General features: G+C 48.1%; 1 protein-coding gene across 1 annotated transcript in view; it reads left to right on the top strand.

Annotated features, from left to right (window-relative positions):
* The first annotated feature begins 11,035 nt into the window (after nt 1–11,035).
* LOC107299088 (A-kinase anchor protein 10, mitochondrial-like) overlaps nt 11,036–16,280 on the top strand; it is a 53,233-nt gene continuing 47,988 nt past the window's right edge. Inside the window, exons 1-2 of the mRNA XM_029286678.1 lie at nt 11,036–11,136; nt 15,766–15,878. Of these exons, the coding sequence (XP_029142511.1) occupies nt 11,036–11,136; nt 15,766–15,878 (214 nt within the window). The remainder of the gene's footprint in view (nt 11,137–15,765; nt 15,879–16,280) is intronic.

Below are 16,280 nucleotides of genomic sequence, written 5' to 3'. Positions count from 1 at the left end.
AGTATTGCAGGCTGACTTTGCCCACTGCCAGGAGTTCGATCCTGACCATCCCAAGGTTGACTCAGCCTTCCATCCTTCCGAGGTCGGTAAAATGAGGACCCAGATTGTTGGGGGCAAATATGCTGACTCTGTAAACCCGCATAGAGAGGGCTGTAAAGCAGTGTGAAGCGGTATATAAATCTATAAGCGCTATGGCTACTACTACCCCCATTTGAGACCTTATGACAAGCAAAGTCTATGGGGGAAACCCCAATCTTTTAATGACTGCACAATTCAATTAACCACGGCAGTGATTCGCTTAACAAGTGTAGCAAGACAGGTCGTAAAATGGGACAAAAGTCGCTTAACAATGATCTTGCTCAGCTCTGGCAATTTTGGCCTCAATTGTGGACGTAAAATGAGGATCTACCCGTACCAAATGTGCTGTCCTCACACCAGGGAGAGTTCATGCATCAAGCTGGACATGATTTCCTTAGCACAGGGGTAGGATACCTTGGCTCTTTGATGACTCGTGGACTTCAACTCCCAGAATTCCTGAGCCAGCCATGCTGAGGGGAAAGGGAGAGGTTTCCATGCTGAGCCATCCTGACTCAGGAATTCTGGGAGTTGAAGTCCACGAGCCATGAAGGGGCCATAGTTTCCCCCATGCTGGCTCAGGAATTCTGGGAGTTGAAGTCCACTAGTCATGAAGGGGCCATATTTCCCCCATGCTGGCTCAGGAATTCTGGGAGTTGAAGTCCACGTGTCATAAAAGAGCCAAGGTTGCCTACCCCTGCCTTAGCGGGTCACTCTCTCAGTAAGACCGATCTGCTTTACAATAGATCACGGCCCAGAAAAGCCGCCATTTTGAGTTACAATTATGAACCTCCTCTTACGAATTGGGCCACCGCACCACCTGTTCCCATCAATGGGGGTGTCAGAAGACCCTTTTCTCTGTGGGGATATTGGAACAGCTGCGAGAAACAGACCTTTGCCGAGACATAAAGGAGCTTAACGGGAATGGCCAGGCGGCCTCCTCATAAATCTTTGATTTATGAAATGTGTAAGGCCCTATCAATCTATCATGACTGGGAGAGAGGGGGGCGGGTTACATAAACAAACGAACTAAGAAATGGTTGCAACGCGAGGACTTCCTGGATGTTTTAACCGGCGGCTTTCTTTGTACTGAGACTGGAGGTTATAAAGAGTGCAACAACACTGGCTGTCAATCTGCTCTTCGACCAAGTTCAGCGTTTGGCTCTCGGGACTGGCACCCTGAAGAACGGCATTCACTTTTGTGTTGTATTTCTTAACGTTAAATCTTTTAATATTCCTATTGTTCCATATTCTCTTTTACAGGTATATTGTTAGGCGCCAAGAGTCACCTGGCAATAAGACGCACAGTTTATCAATTTAATAATAGAGATGGTTTGATCTAGTAATTAAGGCGTCAGATTAGAAATCAAGGGACGGTGAGTTCTAGTCCCGCCTTAGGCATGAAAGCCAGCTGGGTGACTTTGGGCCAATCACCAGGAGAAGGTGAGTTCTAGTCCCACCTTAGGCGTGAAAGCCAGCTGGGTGACTTTGGGCCAATCACCAGGAGATGGTGAGTTCTAGTCCCGCCTTAGGCATGAAAGCCAGCTGGGTGACTTTGGGCCAATCACTAGGAGATGGTGAGTTCTAGTCCTGCCTTAACCGTGAAAGCCAGCTGGGCGACCCAGAGCCAGTGCTTTGTCTCTCAGCCCCACTCACCCTTCAGACTGTTTGTTGTGGGGACAATAGGAAGAGGAAGGAATATTAGCTATGTCCGCTGCTTTGAGTGGTTTATAAAAATAAATAAGGTAGGCTATAAATGAATCAATCAATCAATCAATCAATCAAAATCAACCAATCAATCAAAAAATGCAGCTAGCCCTTAAACTAGGACCACGATGGAGCCAAAAATTCCTGATGCTAATAAAGGCGATTCTTACGTGAGTTTTGCTCCACTTTATGACATTTCTTGCCACCGCCGTTAAGGGAATCACTGCAGTTCTTAAGTGAATCTGGCTTTTCCCACTGACTTTGCTTGTCAGAAAGTTGCAAAAGGGGATCACGTAACCCCGGGATGCTGCCAGCGTCATAAATATGAACCAATTGCCGAGCGTCCGAATTTTGATCACCTGACCGGGGGGGACGCTGCAAGGGTCCTAAGTGTGAAAAAGGGTGGTAAGTCACCCTTGTAACTTCAAATGGCCACTAAAGGAACGGTTGTAAGTGAAGGACTATGCACTACTCCATAGCTGGAGGAAAATTAACCTCTGGGGCAGGGGTAGGCAACCTTGGCTCTTTTATGACTCGTGGACCTCAACTCCCAGAATTCCTGAGCCAGCATGGGGGAACTGTGGCCCCTTCATGACTCGTGGACTTCAACTCCCAGAATCCCTGAGCCAGCATGGCTCATCTTGGAAACCTCTCCCTTTCTCCTCAGCATGGCTGGCTCAGGAATTCTGGGAGTTGTAGTCCACGAGTCACAAAAGAGCCAAGGTTGCCTACCCCTGCTCTGGGGGATCCATCGTAAGTTTGAACAGCCTCTTAGTGACTGGCTGTAAGTAGAGGACTCTCTGTATATGATAGACAGATAATCTCGACTTAACAACCCTTCATTTAGTAACTGTTTGAAGTTATAACAGCGCTGAAAACAGTGACGTATGACTGGTCCTCCTACTTATGACCGTTGCAACATTCCCCATGACCACATCACACATCATACATGTCTAGTCTAATGAAGAGAAGGACTTTAGGTGACATGATAGCACCATTCCAGTAGCTCAGGGGCTGCCCCAAAGAAGAGGGAGTCAAGCTATTCTCCAAAGCGCCTGAAAGCAGGACAAGAAGCAACGGATGGAAACTCATCAAGGAGAGAAGCAACCTAGAACTAAGGAGAAACTTCCTGACAGTGAGGACAATTAACCAGTGGAACAACCTGCCTCCAGAAGCAGTGAATGCTCCAACACTGGAAGTTTTTAAGAAGAGGACTGGACAGCCATTTGTCTGAAATGGTATAGGGCAGGGGTAGGCAACCTTGGCTCTTTTATGACTCGTGGACCAACTCCCAGGATTCCTGAGCCAGCCATGCTGAGGAGAAAGGGAGAGGTTTCCAAGGTGAGCCGGGCTGGCTCAGGAATTCTGGGAGTTGAAGTCCACGAGTCATAAAAGAGCCAAGGTTGCCTACCCCTGGTATAGGGTTTCCTGCCTGAGCAGGGGGTTGGAGTAGATGACCTCCAAGGTCTATTATTATTATTATTATTATTATTATTATTATTATTATTATTATTATTATTATTATTATTATTATTATTATTATTATTATTATTATTATTATTATTATTGAGTCCGCAAGGAGAAGGGCGGGATATAAATGTAATTAAATAAATAAATAAATAAATAAATAAATTATTATTATTACTACTACTACTACTACTACTACTACTACTACTACTACTACTACTACTGGAGGTTTTCAAGAAGAGACTGGATAGCATTTAACTAGGATGGCATGAGACTCCTGCTATAAGCAGAGGATTTCCAATTATAAAGAGTGAAGCGTTTAGTTAAAGAATTTGGGGCCAGAAAAGAATCGGGGATTTCTTCTTGTCCATCAGATCAAGGCTAAGGAGCTATAACAAAAAAATCTCCGGTTTGAGAGACACTTTGAATAGGTGGTTAAGGGCTTAAGGAACCAGGTTAAAAACTAGGAGACCGTGAGTTCTAGTCCCACCTTAGGCATGAAAGCTAGCTAGGTGACCTTGGGCCAATCACCAGGAGACGATGAGTTCTAGTCCTACCTTAGGCTCAAAAGCCAGCTGGGTGACTTTGGACCAATCATCAGGAGACAGTGAATTCTAGTCCTGCCTTAGGCATGAAAGCCTACTGGTGACTTTGGGCCCATCACCAGGATATTGTGAGTTCTAGTCCCACCTTAGGCATGAAAGCCAGCTGGGTGACTGTGAAACAATCACCAGGAGAGGGTGAGTTCTAGTCCCACCGTAGGCATGACAGCAACTGGGTGACTAAACCAATCACCAGGAGACAGTGAGTTCCAGTCCTGCCTTAGTCCTGAAAGCTTCGAGGTGACTTCGTGCGAGTCCTGCCTTCCTCAGCACAACCCATCTGGCAAAGTGGTTGTTTGTGGGGAAGGATATGTTCACCACCAAGAGTTATTTGTAAAAATAGCAAAGGCAGGAAAGAAAGAAAGAAAGAAAGAAAGAAAGAAAGAGAGAGAGAGAGAGAGAGAGAGAGAGAGAGAGAGAGAGAGAGAGAGAGAGAGAGAGAGAGAGAGAGAGAAGATGAAGAGAGGGAGGGAGGAGAGATAAAAGAGTGGGGAGGGAGGGAGAGAAGGGGAAAGGAAGGAAGGAAAGAAGGAAAGAAGGAAGGACCCACAACCAGCCAGGCAAACTCAAGACCCAAAGCTGCAATTCCCATTTCACTGCCCGGTGCCAATAATATTCATAATTGTCATTTTTACCAGGAAGGGCGTCAGCTTGGCTATTCGGTGGAATCAAACAGCCCATGAAATGGGCTTGCTTGCTAAAGGACCCCAGACTCTTTTGTCCTCTCTCTCTGCNCCAGGAGATGGTGAGTTCTAGTCCCACCTTAGGCATGAAAGCCAGCTGGGTGACTTTGGACCAATCATCAGGAGACGGTGAGTTCTAGTCCCACCTTAGGCATGAAAGCCAGCTGGGTGACTTTGGACCAATCACCAGGAGACAGTGAGTTCTAGTCTCACCTTAGGCGTGAAAGCCAGCTGAGTAACTTTGGGCCAATCACCAGGAGACGGTGAGTTCTAGTCCCGCCTTAGGCATGAAAGTCGGCTGGGTGACTTTGGGCCAATCACCAGGAGATGGTGAGTTCTAGTCCCGCCTTTGACATAGAAGCCGGCTGGGTGACTTTGGGCCAATCACCAGGAGATGGTGAGTTCTAGTCCCGCCTTAGGCATGAAAGCCAGCTGGGTGACTTTGGGCCAATCACCAGGAGATGGTGAGTTCTAGTCCTGCCTTAACCGTGAAAGCCAGCTGGGCGACCCAGAGCCAGTGCTTTGTTTCTCAGCCCCACTCACCCTTCAGAGTGTTTGTTGTGGGGACAATAGGAAGAGGAAGGAATATTAGCTATTTTGAGTGGTTTATAAAAATAATAAAGGTAGGCTATAAATGAATATAAACTAGGACCACGATGGAGCCAAAAATTCCTGATGCTAATAAAGGCGATTCTTACGTGAGTTTTGCTCCACTTTATGACATTTCTTGCCACCACCGTTAAGGGAATCACTGCAGTTCTTAAGTGAATCTGGCTTTTCCCACTGACCTTGCTTGTCAGAAGGTCGCAAAAGGGGATCACGTGACCCCGGGACGCTGCCAGCGTCATAAATATGAACCAATTGCCGAGCGTCCGAATTTTGATCGCCTGACCAGGGGGGGACGCTGCAAGGGTCCTAAGTGTGAAAAAGGGTGGTAAGTCACCCTTGTAACTTCAAATGGCCACTAAAGGAACAGTTGTAAGTGAAGGACTATGCACTACTACATAGCTGGAGGAAAATTACCTTCTGGGGCAGGGGTAGGCGACCTTGGCTCTTTTATGACTCGAGGACTTCAACTCCCAGAATTCCTCAGCCAGCATGGGGGAACTGTGGCCCCTTCATGACTCGTGGACTTCAACTCCCAGAATTCCTGAGCCAGTATGGGGGAACTATGGTCCCTTCATGACTCGTGGACTTCAACTCCCAGAATTCCTGAGCCAGCATGGGGGAACTATGGCCCCCCTCATGACTTGTGGACTTCAACTCCAAGAATTCCTGAGCCAGCCTGGGGGAACTATGGCCCCTTCATGACTCGAGGACTTCAACTCCCAGAATTCCTGAGCCAGCATGGAGGAAATATGGCCCCCTTCATGACTCGTGGACTTCAACTCCAAGAATTCCTGAGCCAGCCTGGGGGAACTATGGCCCCTTCATGACTCGAGGACTTCAACTCCCAGAATTCCTGAGCCAGCATGGGGGAACAATGGCCCCCTTCATGACTTGTGGACTTCAACTCCCAGAATTCCTGAGCCAGCATGGCTCAGCATTGAAACCTCTCCCTTTCCCCTCAGCATGGCTGGCTCAGGAATTCTGGGAGTTGAAGTCCACGAGTCATAAAAGAGCCAAGGTTGCCTACCTCTGCTCTGGGGGATCCATCATAAGTTTGAACAGCCTCTTAGTGACTGGCTGTAAGTAGAGGACTCTCTGTATATGATAGACAGATAATCTCGACTTAACAACCCTTCATTTAGTAACTGTTTGAAGTTATAACAGCGCTGAAAACAGTGACTTATGACTGGTCCTAATGACGGTTGCAACATTCCCCATGACCATATCACACATCATACATGTCTAGTCTAATGAAGAGAAGGATTTAGGTGACATGATAGCAGCATTCCAGTAGCTCAGGGGCTTCCCCAAAGAAGAGGGAGTCAAGCTATTCTCCAAGGCGCCTGAAGGCTGGACAAGAAGCAACGGATGGAAACTCATCAAGGAGAGAAGCAACCTAGAACTAAGGATAAACTTCCTGACAGTGAGGACAATTAACCAGTGGAACAACCTGCCTCCAGAAGCGGTGAATGCTCCAACACTGGAAGTTTTTAAGAAGAGGACTGGACAGCCATTTGTCTGAAATGGTATAGGGCAGGGGTAGGCAACCTTGGCTCTTTTATGACTCGTGGACTTCAACTCCCAGAATTCCTGAGCCAGCCATGCTGAGGGGAAAGGGAGAGGTTTCCATGCTGAGCCATGCTGGCTCAGGAATTCTGGGAGTTGAAGTCCACGAGTCATAAAAGAGGCAAGGTTGCCTACCCCTGGTATAGGGTTTCCTGCCTGAGCAGGGGGTTGGAGTAGATGACCTCCAAGGTCTATTATTATTATTATTATTATTATTATTATTATTATTATTATTATTATTATTATTATTATTATTATTATTATTATTGTTACTACTATTACTACTACTACTACTACTGGAGGTTTTCAAGAAGAGACTGGATAGCATTTAACTAGGATGGCATGAGACTCCTGCTATAAGCAGAGGATTTCCAATTATAAAGAGTGAAGCATTTAGTTCAAGAATTTGGAGCCAGAAAAGAATCGGGGATCTCTTCCTGTCCATCAGATCAAGGCTAAGGAGCTATAACAAAAAAATCTCCGGTTTGAGAGACACTTTGAATAGGTGGTTAAGGGCTTAAGGAACCAGGTTAAAAACTAGGAGACCGTGAGTTCTAGTCCCACCTTAGGCATGAAAGCTAGCTAGATGACCTTGGGCCAATCACCAGGAGACGATGAGTTCTAGTCCTACCTTAGGCTCAAAAGCCAACTGGGTGACTTTGGACCAATCACCAGGAGACGGTGAGTTCTAGTCCCGCCTTAGGCATGAAAGCCAGCTGGGTGACTGTGGAACAATCACCAGGAGACAGCGAATTCTAGTCCTGCCTTAGGCATGAAAGCCTACTGGTGACTTTGGGCCCATCACCAGGATATTGTGAGTTCTAGTCCCACCTTAGGCATGAAAGCCAGCTGGGTGACTGTGAAACAATCACCAGGAGAGGGTGAGTTCTAGTCCCACCGTAGGCATGACAGCAACTGGGTGACTAAACCAATCACCAGGAGACAGTGAGTTCCAGTCCTGCCTTAGTCCTGAAAGCTTTTAGGTGACTTCGTGCGAGTCCTGCCTTCCTCAGCGCAACCACCTGGCAAGGTGGTTGTTTGTGGGGAAGGATATGTTCACCACCAAGAGTTATTTGTAAAAATAGCAAAGGCAGGAAAGAAAGAAAGAAAGAGAGAGAGAGAGAGAGAGAGAGAGAGAGAGAGAGAGAGAGAGAGAGAGAGAGAAAAGGAAGAGAGGGAGGGAGGGAGGAGAGATAAAAGAGTGGAGGGAGGGAGGGAGGGGGAAAGGAAGGAAGGAAGGAAGGAAGGAAGGAAGGAAGGAAGGAAGGAAGGAAGGAAGGAAGGAAGGAAGGAAGGACCCACAACCAGCCAGGCAAACTCAAGACCCAAAGCTGCAATTCCCATTTCACTGCCCGGTGCCAATAATATTCATAATTGTCATTTTTACCAGGAAGGGCGTCAGCTTGGCTATTCGGTGGAATCAAACAGCCCATGAAATGGGCTTGCTTGCTAAAGGACCCCAGACTCTTTTGTCCTCTCTCTCTGCCACCACAACCCCCCCCCCACACACACATGCACGTTCCAACAAAAGAACGCAGGGCGAAAACAAAATGATCCATTAACAACAATACACCATCAGCGGGACGCGTAGGAAAATAACACCCAGCTGCCTGCATCGTACTGGCGACCTGTTGAAGCCATTCCTGCTCATCTTAACAGGAGTGGGGTCCTTGGGGGGGGGGTAACAGCCCAATCTCAGATGCTTCTTTTTTAAAAAAAATTTACACCCCATTACCTTAAATAAATAAATAAATAAATAAATAAAATCCATACCAGAGATCCGGAATTTTTTTTTAAAAAAAAAATTTATAAATATTTTATTAGGTTTTATATAGGTAAGGAAAAGATAGGGTCAATAAGGGGAATGGGAATAGGAATTTGGGTTAGGATAAGGGTAGGTACAATAATGGGGTAACCCCCCCTAATAATCCCAAGCTTTAACAAACAAGCTACCGTCCGGATCTAAATATTAAATAAACATAATTTGTATAATACTAAACAATTATAAAGATAAAGTTAACTATAATCATATAACTAAAATTAGACAGGTAAGTAAAATTCCTCTAAATGAATATTCATACTTAATAACATATCAACAAATTCTAGTCATCACCATTAATATTTAAAATCACTAATGATAAAGCTATTATTAATCTAACAAATAACAATTAAGAGTCTATTATTTATTCTACTCAATTTTAAGATTCAATTCAATTTTAAGTTCTGATCATATTCTAGCGTATTTCTAACCGTCGATAAAAAATTTCCCCAAGTTTTGAAATAAATTGAATCTTCTTTCTCCTTCATCTCCAAAGTTAATCTATCCATTTCTGCACAGTCCAAAATTTTCGCAATTATAGCCTGGTCAGATGGTAGATTTTCATTTTTCCAAAATTTATTTCAAAATTTTTTTTTTAAGCCTACTATAAACTCATATTGCAACTGGATGAACTTTTAATACACCTTTATTTGAATCTCTGGCTTTATGAAGGATTGTTTTTTTTCTGATTTGCAGCAATTCTACTCCTTGGAAGGGGTGCAAAAGTCACAGCTGCCTTACCGTGTTCCCCTTCGCACGACTGTTTGCCGCGCAACTCGCACAAAACTGGGGACGTGAAGTGTGCTGAAGTCCCGCAGCCATGTAGGATCCACCACCGGCGGCCCAAATGGGGTGCAACTCACTCAAGGTAGAAAAATTGGCCCAATGGCTGCGAGTTGATTTCACCCATCCTGTCCAGGCTAATCTTTTCATTACAATTATCGCCTGTCTCACAGTCAGCCAGATGTTCAGGCTGGATTGGGCATTTTAATCCGCCTATCCAGGCCTTCCCAAGGACCTGGGATAGGCAGATGTGGATGTTTCATGGCGTTTTTAAGATATGGTTGGAGAATGTAAGCAGTTCCCCATCAAGCTGCCTTTTGCAATTGACTGGTGGCGAATTGGTCAATGCCGGATGGGGCTTCTTACACTTAAGGCCCCTGCGACTATTGGTGATTACTTTGGCTTTCTTTTGCCCCAGTCCTCCTAATCCAGTGGTTCTCAACCTGTGGGTCGGGACCCCATTTGGGGTCGATCGACCATTTCACGGGGGTCGCCAAGCAAGGCTGTCCGCCATTTTTTTTGTCCGCCATTTTTTTCCCCTTTTCCGGCGGGTGCCTTACCTCCCTTGGGCTGGGCCAGCCGGTGGTCGGCCTGCTCCGTCTCTGCCGCTTGCCAGCTACGCCTCGGCCGGCGCAGGGGGCGGAACCACGCATGTGCAGTGCTCCCGGGCAGGGAAAGTCCTCGACTTACGACCGGTTTAGTCCTCGACTTACGACCGGTTGGGGTCGCGGCATTAAAAAGGTTGAGAACCACTGTCCTAATCCCAGTTTTATATACCGTATATATATATATATATCATTGTGATTATTGTCCACTGGTGCTGCAATCCTACCAGGCAGCAAACGTGCCAATTACAAAGAACCGCCTCTCGGCTCAAGCTTCCCTTCCTTCTGGGCTCCAACCGGGACACGCGGCCAGAGGTTCCCACGACGCGTGAACCCCACGCGAGCGCTGCATTTGGCGTGAGCCCACCCGCCGCCAGCAGAACGCGCGACTCAGGGTTGGACCGGGTCCCACCGGGTCGGAGCCGGCGGGGAGGGGTCCCTAAAGCCCACCGCTGAACCCATCCGTCCGCCCGTCCGCCCATCCACCGGGCCCGGACACGCGGCGATCGCGAGTGGGCGGGTGACAAGACAGAAGTCAACCCGTCTCGTTATTGTCACGGCTCTCCGGGCTGGGCGAAGACCCCCGGCGCCTTGCCCAAAGCGCGGGGCAAACTCCCCCCCCACCCACCCAGCCCACCGCCGAGACCCTTCCCCACGCACCCACCGACCCCACGCAGCCCGGGCCTCACCTGCCAGGAGGCGGAGGGGATCCGTCCGAAGCCCCCCAGACCCCCCAGGCCGTCGCAGGGCTCCACGTGCCGCGCGGCGGCTTCCGAGCAGTGCCAGAGCAAGCCGAAGCTCACCTCGCCCACGCCGCCCACGGCTTCCACGGAGGCGGGCGCGGGGCTCCCCCAGCGCCGGCCGCCCCCTCCCCGCGGCCGGACGATCCAGGCGGGCGAGAGGAAGCCCAGGCTGCAGACGGCCACCAGGCAGGAGGACAGGAGGACCCAGAAGCAGCCCACGCCGCTGAACATCATCGTGGGCAGAGCCGCCGCCGCGGCGTGGGGCAGCCGGCCCGAGGCCAGCGATGGAGCCGGGCGCCCGGGCACCAGCGCCGCTTGCCCGCCGCTGCCCGCCTCCTCCTCCTCCTTCTGCTTCTTCTTCTTGCGGCGCGGAGGCATGGAGGGGGCCCGGCCAGGCGGCGGCGGCGGGGGACCCCCAGCCAGCCAGCCGGCCACCGACCCACGCGTGACCGCGGCTCACCGCAAGAGCCGGCGCCGGTAGGTGCCTCCCCCGCCTGGCCGCTTGGCCTCGCCTTCCCGGTGGGCGTCTCCCAGGAGCCGGCTCCCCATCACGTGCAGGCCGGCCCCACCCACCCGCGAAGGGGGAGCGGGGCTGGCGTGGGGATGGGGGACGGGGGTCTTCTCCCCTTCTCCCTTCCCCAGTGGAAAAGTCTCCCTTTCTTCCCCCACTGGTGAAAAGTCTCCTTGCCCCACTAGTGAAAAGCCAGGCGGAAGACGGGGAGATTCTTGGGTCGGGGGGGGGGCTTTAAAAGAGAGAGAATCCCCGACACACACACACACACACACACACACACAGACACACACCGCCCAGGCTTTCCCACGACTGGGAACTCCGCGTGGGATGCCTAAGCAGTAGAATCCGCCCGCAGTGGGGCTGCAGCGAGTGGCGGAGTCCGAGACTCGCGGGAAGAACGTGGGGAGGCGAAACACGCGGAGAGCCCCTGTGCCTTAGGGTCGGGCTTGGTCCGCTGCGTGTTCCGTACTGGATTAGTACCTAACCCGGCCACTAGGCGGCTCGGCGAGGGACCAGGTGTATTCTAAGGCGTTGCTGCCCTCTAGCGGCCAGCCTGTGTTTCGCAGCTTTGATTAGTGCAGCTGAGCTGTAGGGTGGTGAATGATCATCAAGGGGTACTCGTGGATGGGGCCATTTGGGGGGAAAGAGGCCTCCTTTGAGGCGGGTGTGGTTGTGGTGAACTCTTTGCACAACGTCTGTGAGAGCCTAGGGCAGGGGTAGGCAACCTTGGCGCTTTTATGACTGGTGGACTTCAACTCCCAGAATTCCTGAGCCAGCATGGCTCAGCATGGAAACCTATCCCTTTCCCCTCAGAATGGCTGGCTCAGGAGTTCTGGGAGTTGAAGTCCACGAGTCATGAAGGGGCCATAGTTCCCCCATGCTGGCTCAGGAATTCTGGGAGTTGAAATCCACGAGTCATGAAGGGGCCATCGTTCCCCCGTGCTGGCTGAGGAATTCTGGGAGTTGAAGTCCACGAGTCATAAAAGAGCCAAGGTTGCCTACCCCTGGGCTAGGGGCTTTTCAAGGATAGAGATCTTGACCAACTGAAACAATGGGCCCAGTCCAACAAAACAAGTTTCCATGTGGAGAAAAGCAAAGTTTTACATTTAGGCAGGAAAAATCAAAGGCACAAGTACAGATTGGGCGAGGCCTGGCTCAAAAACAGCCACTGTGAGAGGGACCTCAGAGTCCTAGTGGACGATCCCTTAACCATGAGCCAGCCGTGTGCAGCAGCAGCCAAAAAAGCTAATACAATCCTGGGTTGTATAAACAGAGGCCTAGAATCAAGATCAGGCAAAGTATTAGTACCGCTTTATAAAACCCTAGTGAGGCCACACCTGGAACAATGCAGCCAATTTTGGTCACCGTATCACAAAAAAGATGTTGAGAGTTTGGAAAAAATTCAGAGAAGAGCAACTAAGATGATCAAAAGCCTAGAAACTAAAACATACGAAGAACGGTTGCGGGACTTGGGTTTGGCTAAAGAGAAGAAATAAAGGTGACATGGTAGCAGTGTTCCAGTATTTGAGGGGCTGCCACAAAGAAGAGGTGGTCACATTATTCTCCAAAGCACCAGAGGGCAGGACGAGAAACAATGGATGGAAACTAATCAAGGGGAGAAGCAACCTGGAATTAAGGAGAAACTTCCTGACAGTGAGGACAGTTAACCAGTGGAACAGCTTGCCACCAGAAGTCAAGGGCGCTCCATCACTGGAGATTTTCAAAAGGAGACTGGACATTCACCTGTCTGAGACAGGATAGGTTCTCCTGCTTGAGCAGGGGGCTGGACTAGAAGACCACCAAGGTCCCTTCCAGCTCTATTCTATTCTATTCTATTCTATTCTATTCTATTCTATTCTATTCTATTCTATTCTATTGATAACAGAGTAACAGACTTTATCTGCTCCTGCATTATGCAAGTTTTATTTATTCTTTTAAAGATGTATAGTTGCTAAATCACCTTGTTCAAATTTAGTAACTTTAAGATGGGTGTATATTAACTGGGCTGGGGAATTTTGGGAGTGGAAGTTTGAAATTTTAAAAGCTCAGATTGAGAAACATTGGATTAGGATATCTGTATAGTTTAATTTTCTAATCTGGTTAATATGCTGGCTGGGGAATTCTGGGAGTGGAAGCCAACCTGTCTTAAGGTATGTTGGCTGAGGAATTCTGGGAGTTGAAATCCACCTACTCTAAGGCATGATGGCTGGGCAATTCTAGAAACTGAAGTCCACCCATCTTAAATTATGTTGACTGTTGAATTCTGGGAATTGAAGTCCACCCATCCTAAAGTATGCTGGCTGGAGAATTCTGGGAATGGAAATCACCCCATCTTAAAATATGTTGGCTGAGGAATTTTGGGAGTCAAAGTCAATGTATCTTAAGGTTTGTTGGCTGGAAAGTTCTGGGAGTGGAAGCCCACCTACTTTAAATTATGTTGGCTGAGGAACTCTGGGAGTGGAAGTCCACCCATTTTAAATGCCACAAAAAAAGAGGGAGTCAAGTTATTCTCCAAAGTGAGGACAAGAAACAACGGATGGAAACTAATCAAGGAGAGAAGCAACCTGGAACTAAGGAGAAACTTCCTGACAGATGGAACAATTAACCAGTGGAACAACCTGCCTCCAGAAGCGGTGAATGCTCCAACACTGGAAGTTTTTAAGAAGAGACTGGACAGCCATTTGTCTGAAATGGTATAGGGTTTCCTGCCTGAGCAGGGGGTTGGACTAGATGACCTCCAAGGTCCCTTCCAACTTTATTATTATTATAAATTATGCTAGCTGGAGAATTCTGGGAGTAGAAGACAAAATAGTCTGCTCTAAAGCATGCTGCCTGAGGAATTCTGGGAGTTGAAGTCCACCCAACAGTCAAGTCACCCTGGTGAAGGAACCCTGCTCTAAATTGTAAAACTGAGCAGGTGGAACTTTATTTTGCTTGCAAGAAAACCCATTCCATGGCGCCCCCTTGTGTTTTTGAAGAGAGTTATCTGGGACAGTGTATTGAGTGGTGCCAAATATTTTCCAGGCTCCAGGTATTTTTGCAACAGCGACTACAAAAGAAATTAACTTTTTCAAAAGAAAAAAAAAGTCTTTGGGTGCATCAAAGCAAATCAATCTTCTTTGTCATACCAAAAAAAGTTAGCTGTCTAGACTGGTCTTGATAGAGCAGGGAGAGGTCTTCCAACTTGGCCCTTTTAGGACTTGTGGACCTCAACTCCCAGAATTCCTCAGCCAGGCACGCTGGCTGAGGAATTCTGGGAGTTAAAGTCCACAAGTCATGAAAGGGCCAAGTTTGAACACCCCCATGATAGAGGATTGCGGTTTGGAAGATAATCCTAAAAGGGTGATGCTAAAACACACTTGAGAGACCATCTAATCCAGTGTTTCTCAACCTTGATTACCTCAGGATACGTGGACTTCAACTACCAGAATTCCCCAGCCAACATGGCTGCCCAGGGAATTCTGGAAAATGAAGTCCACCCATCTTAAAGTGGCCAAGTTTGAAAAATCTTAATCCTGACTTCTGCATTGTGCAAGATAAGCAACTATCCTTCTTAAACAGCTCCAGAGATGGACAACCCACCTCCTTTGTTTTGTATGCAACAAAATCTCATTTGTTTTGCTGATTAGTGTACATTTAAAGTGACAATCAAGTTATTATTCTATTCTATTCTAATTTTTCTATTCTATTCTATTCTATTTTCTATTGTTGGAAGAAAAGTCTTCATCGTGGTTCAGTCCAAGCCGGGGATAAACAACATGGGGACTGCTTTAGAAAGAAGGTTGCAGTTTATTGAAGAGGAGAGCCAGACAGAAAGTTGGCTCTGGCAGAAAAAAGAGAGGGAAAAAGGGGGCTCAGCACATGTAGGGAGTGGGTTTTTGTACCCTCTGGAGCATTTTGTTTGGAGATTATTTCCTGTTCCTGATTGAGGCTTTGTATTTCCTGTGTCATGTATTTTGACCTGTGTCCCTTTGGCTTCTGTGAGTTAATCCTATTATGTCCTGTCTTAGACTTTGGGTATGATATGTAGATTTTAAGTGTCTTTGTCTTTCTAAGCTTCTAGCTCCAACTTTCCTGAATGGTCTACATCTCTATAGAGCTGGTTTCTGCTTGAGGGAGACCTATATTACGAAAAATTGGGCATGCTTTTCTGCCTCTTTAAGATCCTTTGAGGAAATATATTGTTCTGCCCTTTTAATATTTCCTTCTCTGTGGGGCTGACTTCCCACACTATGTTCTATTCTATTCTATTCCATTTTTCTATATTCTATTGTATTCTATTTTTCTATATTCTGTTCTATTCTATTTTCTATATTCTATTCTATAGAATTCTAGTCTAGTCTATATTCTATTCTATTTTCTATATTCTATCCTATTCTATATTCAATTCTATTCTATTCTAATTTTCTATTTTCTATCCTATTCTATATTCTATACTATTCTAATTTTCTATATTCTATCCTATTTTCGATATTCTATTCGATTCTAATTTTCTATATTCTATTCTATTTTCTATTCTATTCTATTTTTCCTAGGTTTGGGGCTCTTGCCCTTATCCAAAATGGCTGAACGGGCATCCGCTCCTGTTTCAGGAATGGGCCGTGCGGGATTCTCTTGCCCTGCCTCAAGAGCTCCGCCGGCCCGGAAATCTCGCCCTCTTCCAAGATGGCCTCTCCGCCTCCCTCTTCCCTCCTGCGCGTGGCGGGCCCTGTTCCAAGATGCCTTCCCTGAACGCCCCGCCTCCTCCCTCCTCTCGCTTCTCTCTGATTGGACGCCCGGCTCTATGCCCGCTGGGATGCCTTGTCGCGTGAGGGCTTAAAAAAGGCTTCCGGGCCGGTCCTTGTTTTTTTTTTTTTCCCTCATTTCCCGACAGGCTTTGCGCGCCGTCGCCGCCCGGAAGAAGGAGCCTGCGCCGCGGCGGCCGCTGTTGACAACATGGCGGCTGCCGCCTCCTGCTCCTCCTCCTCCTCGGTGCGGGGCGCGGGAGGCGGCGGCGGGAGGAGGAAGAGGAAGGCGAGCCAGCAGCCCTGAGGGACGGCCCAGGCAGGCCTGCCCGCCGGCGCCGCCATGTCTTTCTTCAGGCGGAAAGGTAGCCGCGCTTTTGGGT

The sequence above is a fragment of the Protobothrops mucrosquamatus genome, unplaced genomic scaffold, assembly GCF_001527695.2.
Source record: "Protobothrops mucrosquamatus isolate PMUCROS unplaced genomic scaffold, P.Mucros_1.0 scaffold4520, whole genome shotgun sequence".
NCBI classification, from domain to species: Eukaryota; Metazoa; Chordata; class Lepidosauria; order Squamata; family Viperidae; genus Protobothrops; species Protobothrops mucrosquamatus.
Note: the sequence above shows the minus strand (reverse complement) of the source record. Positions and strands in the feature narration are given on the sequence as shown.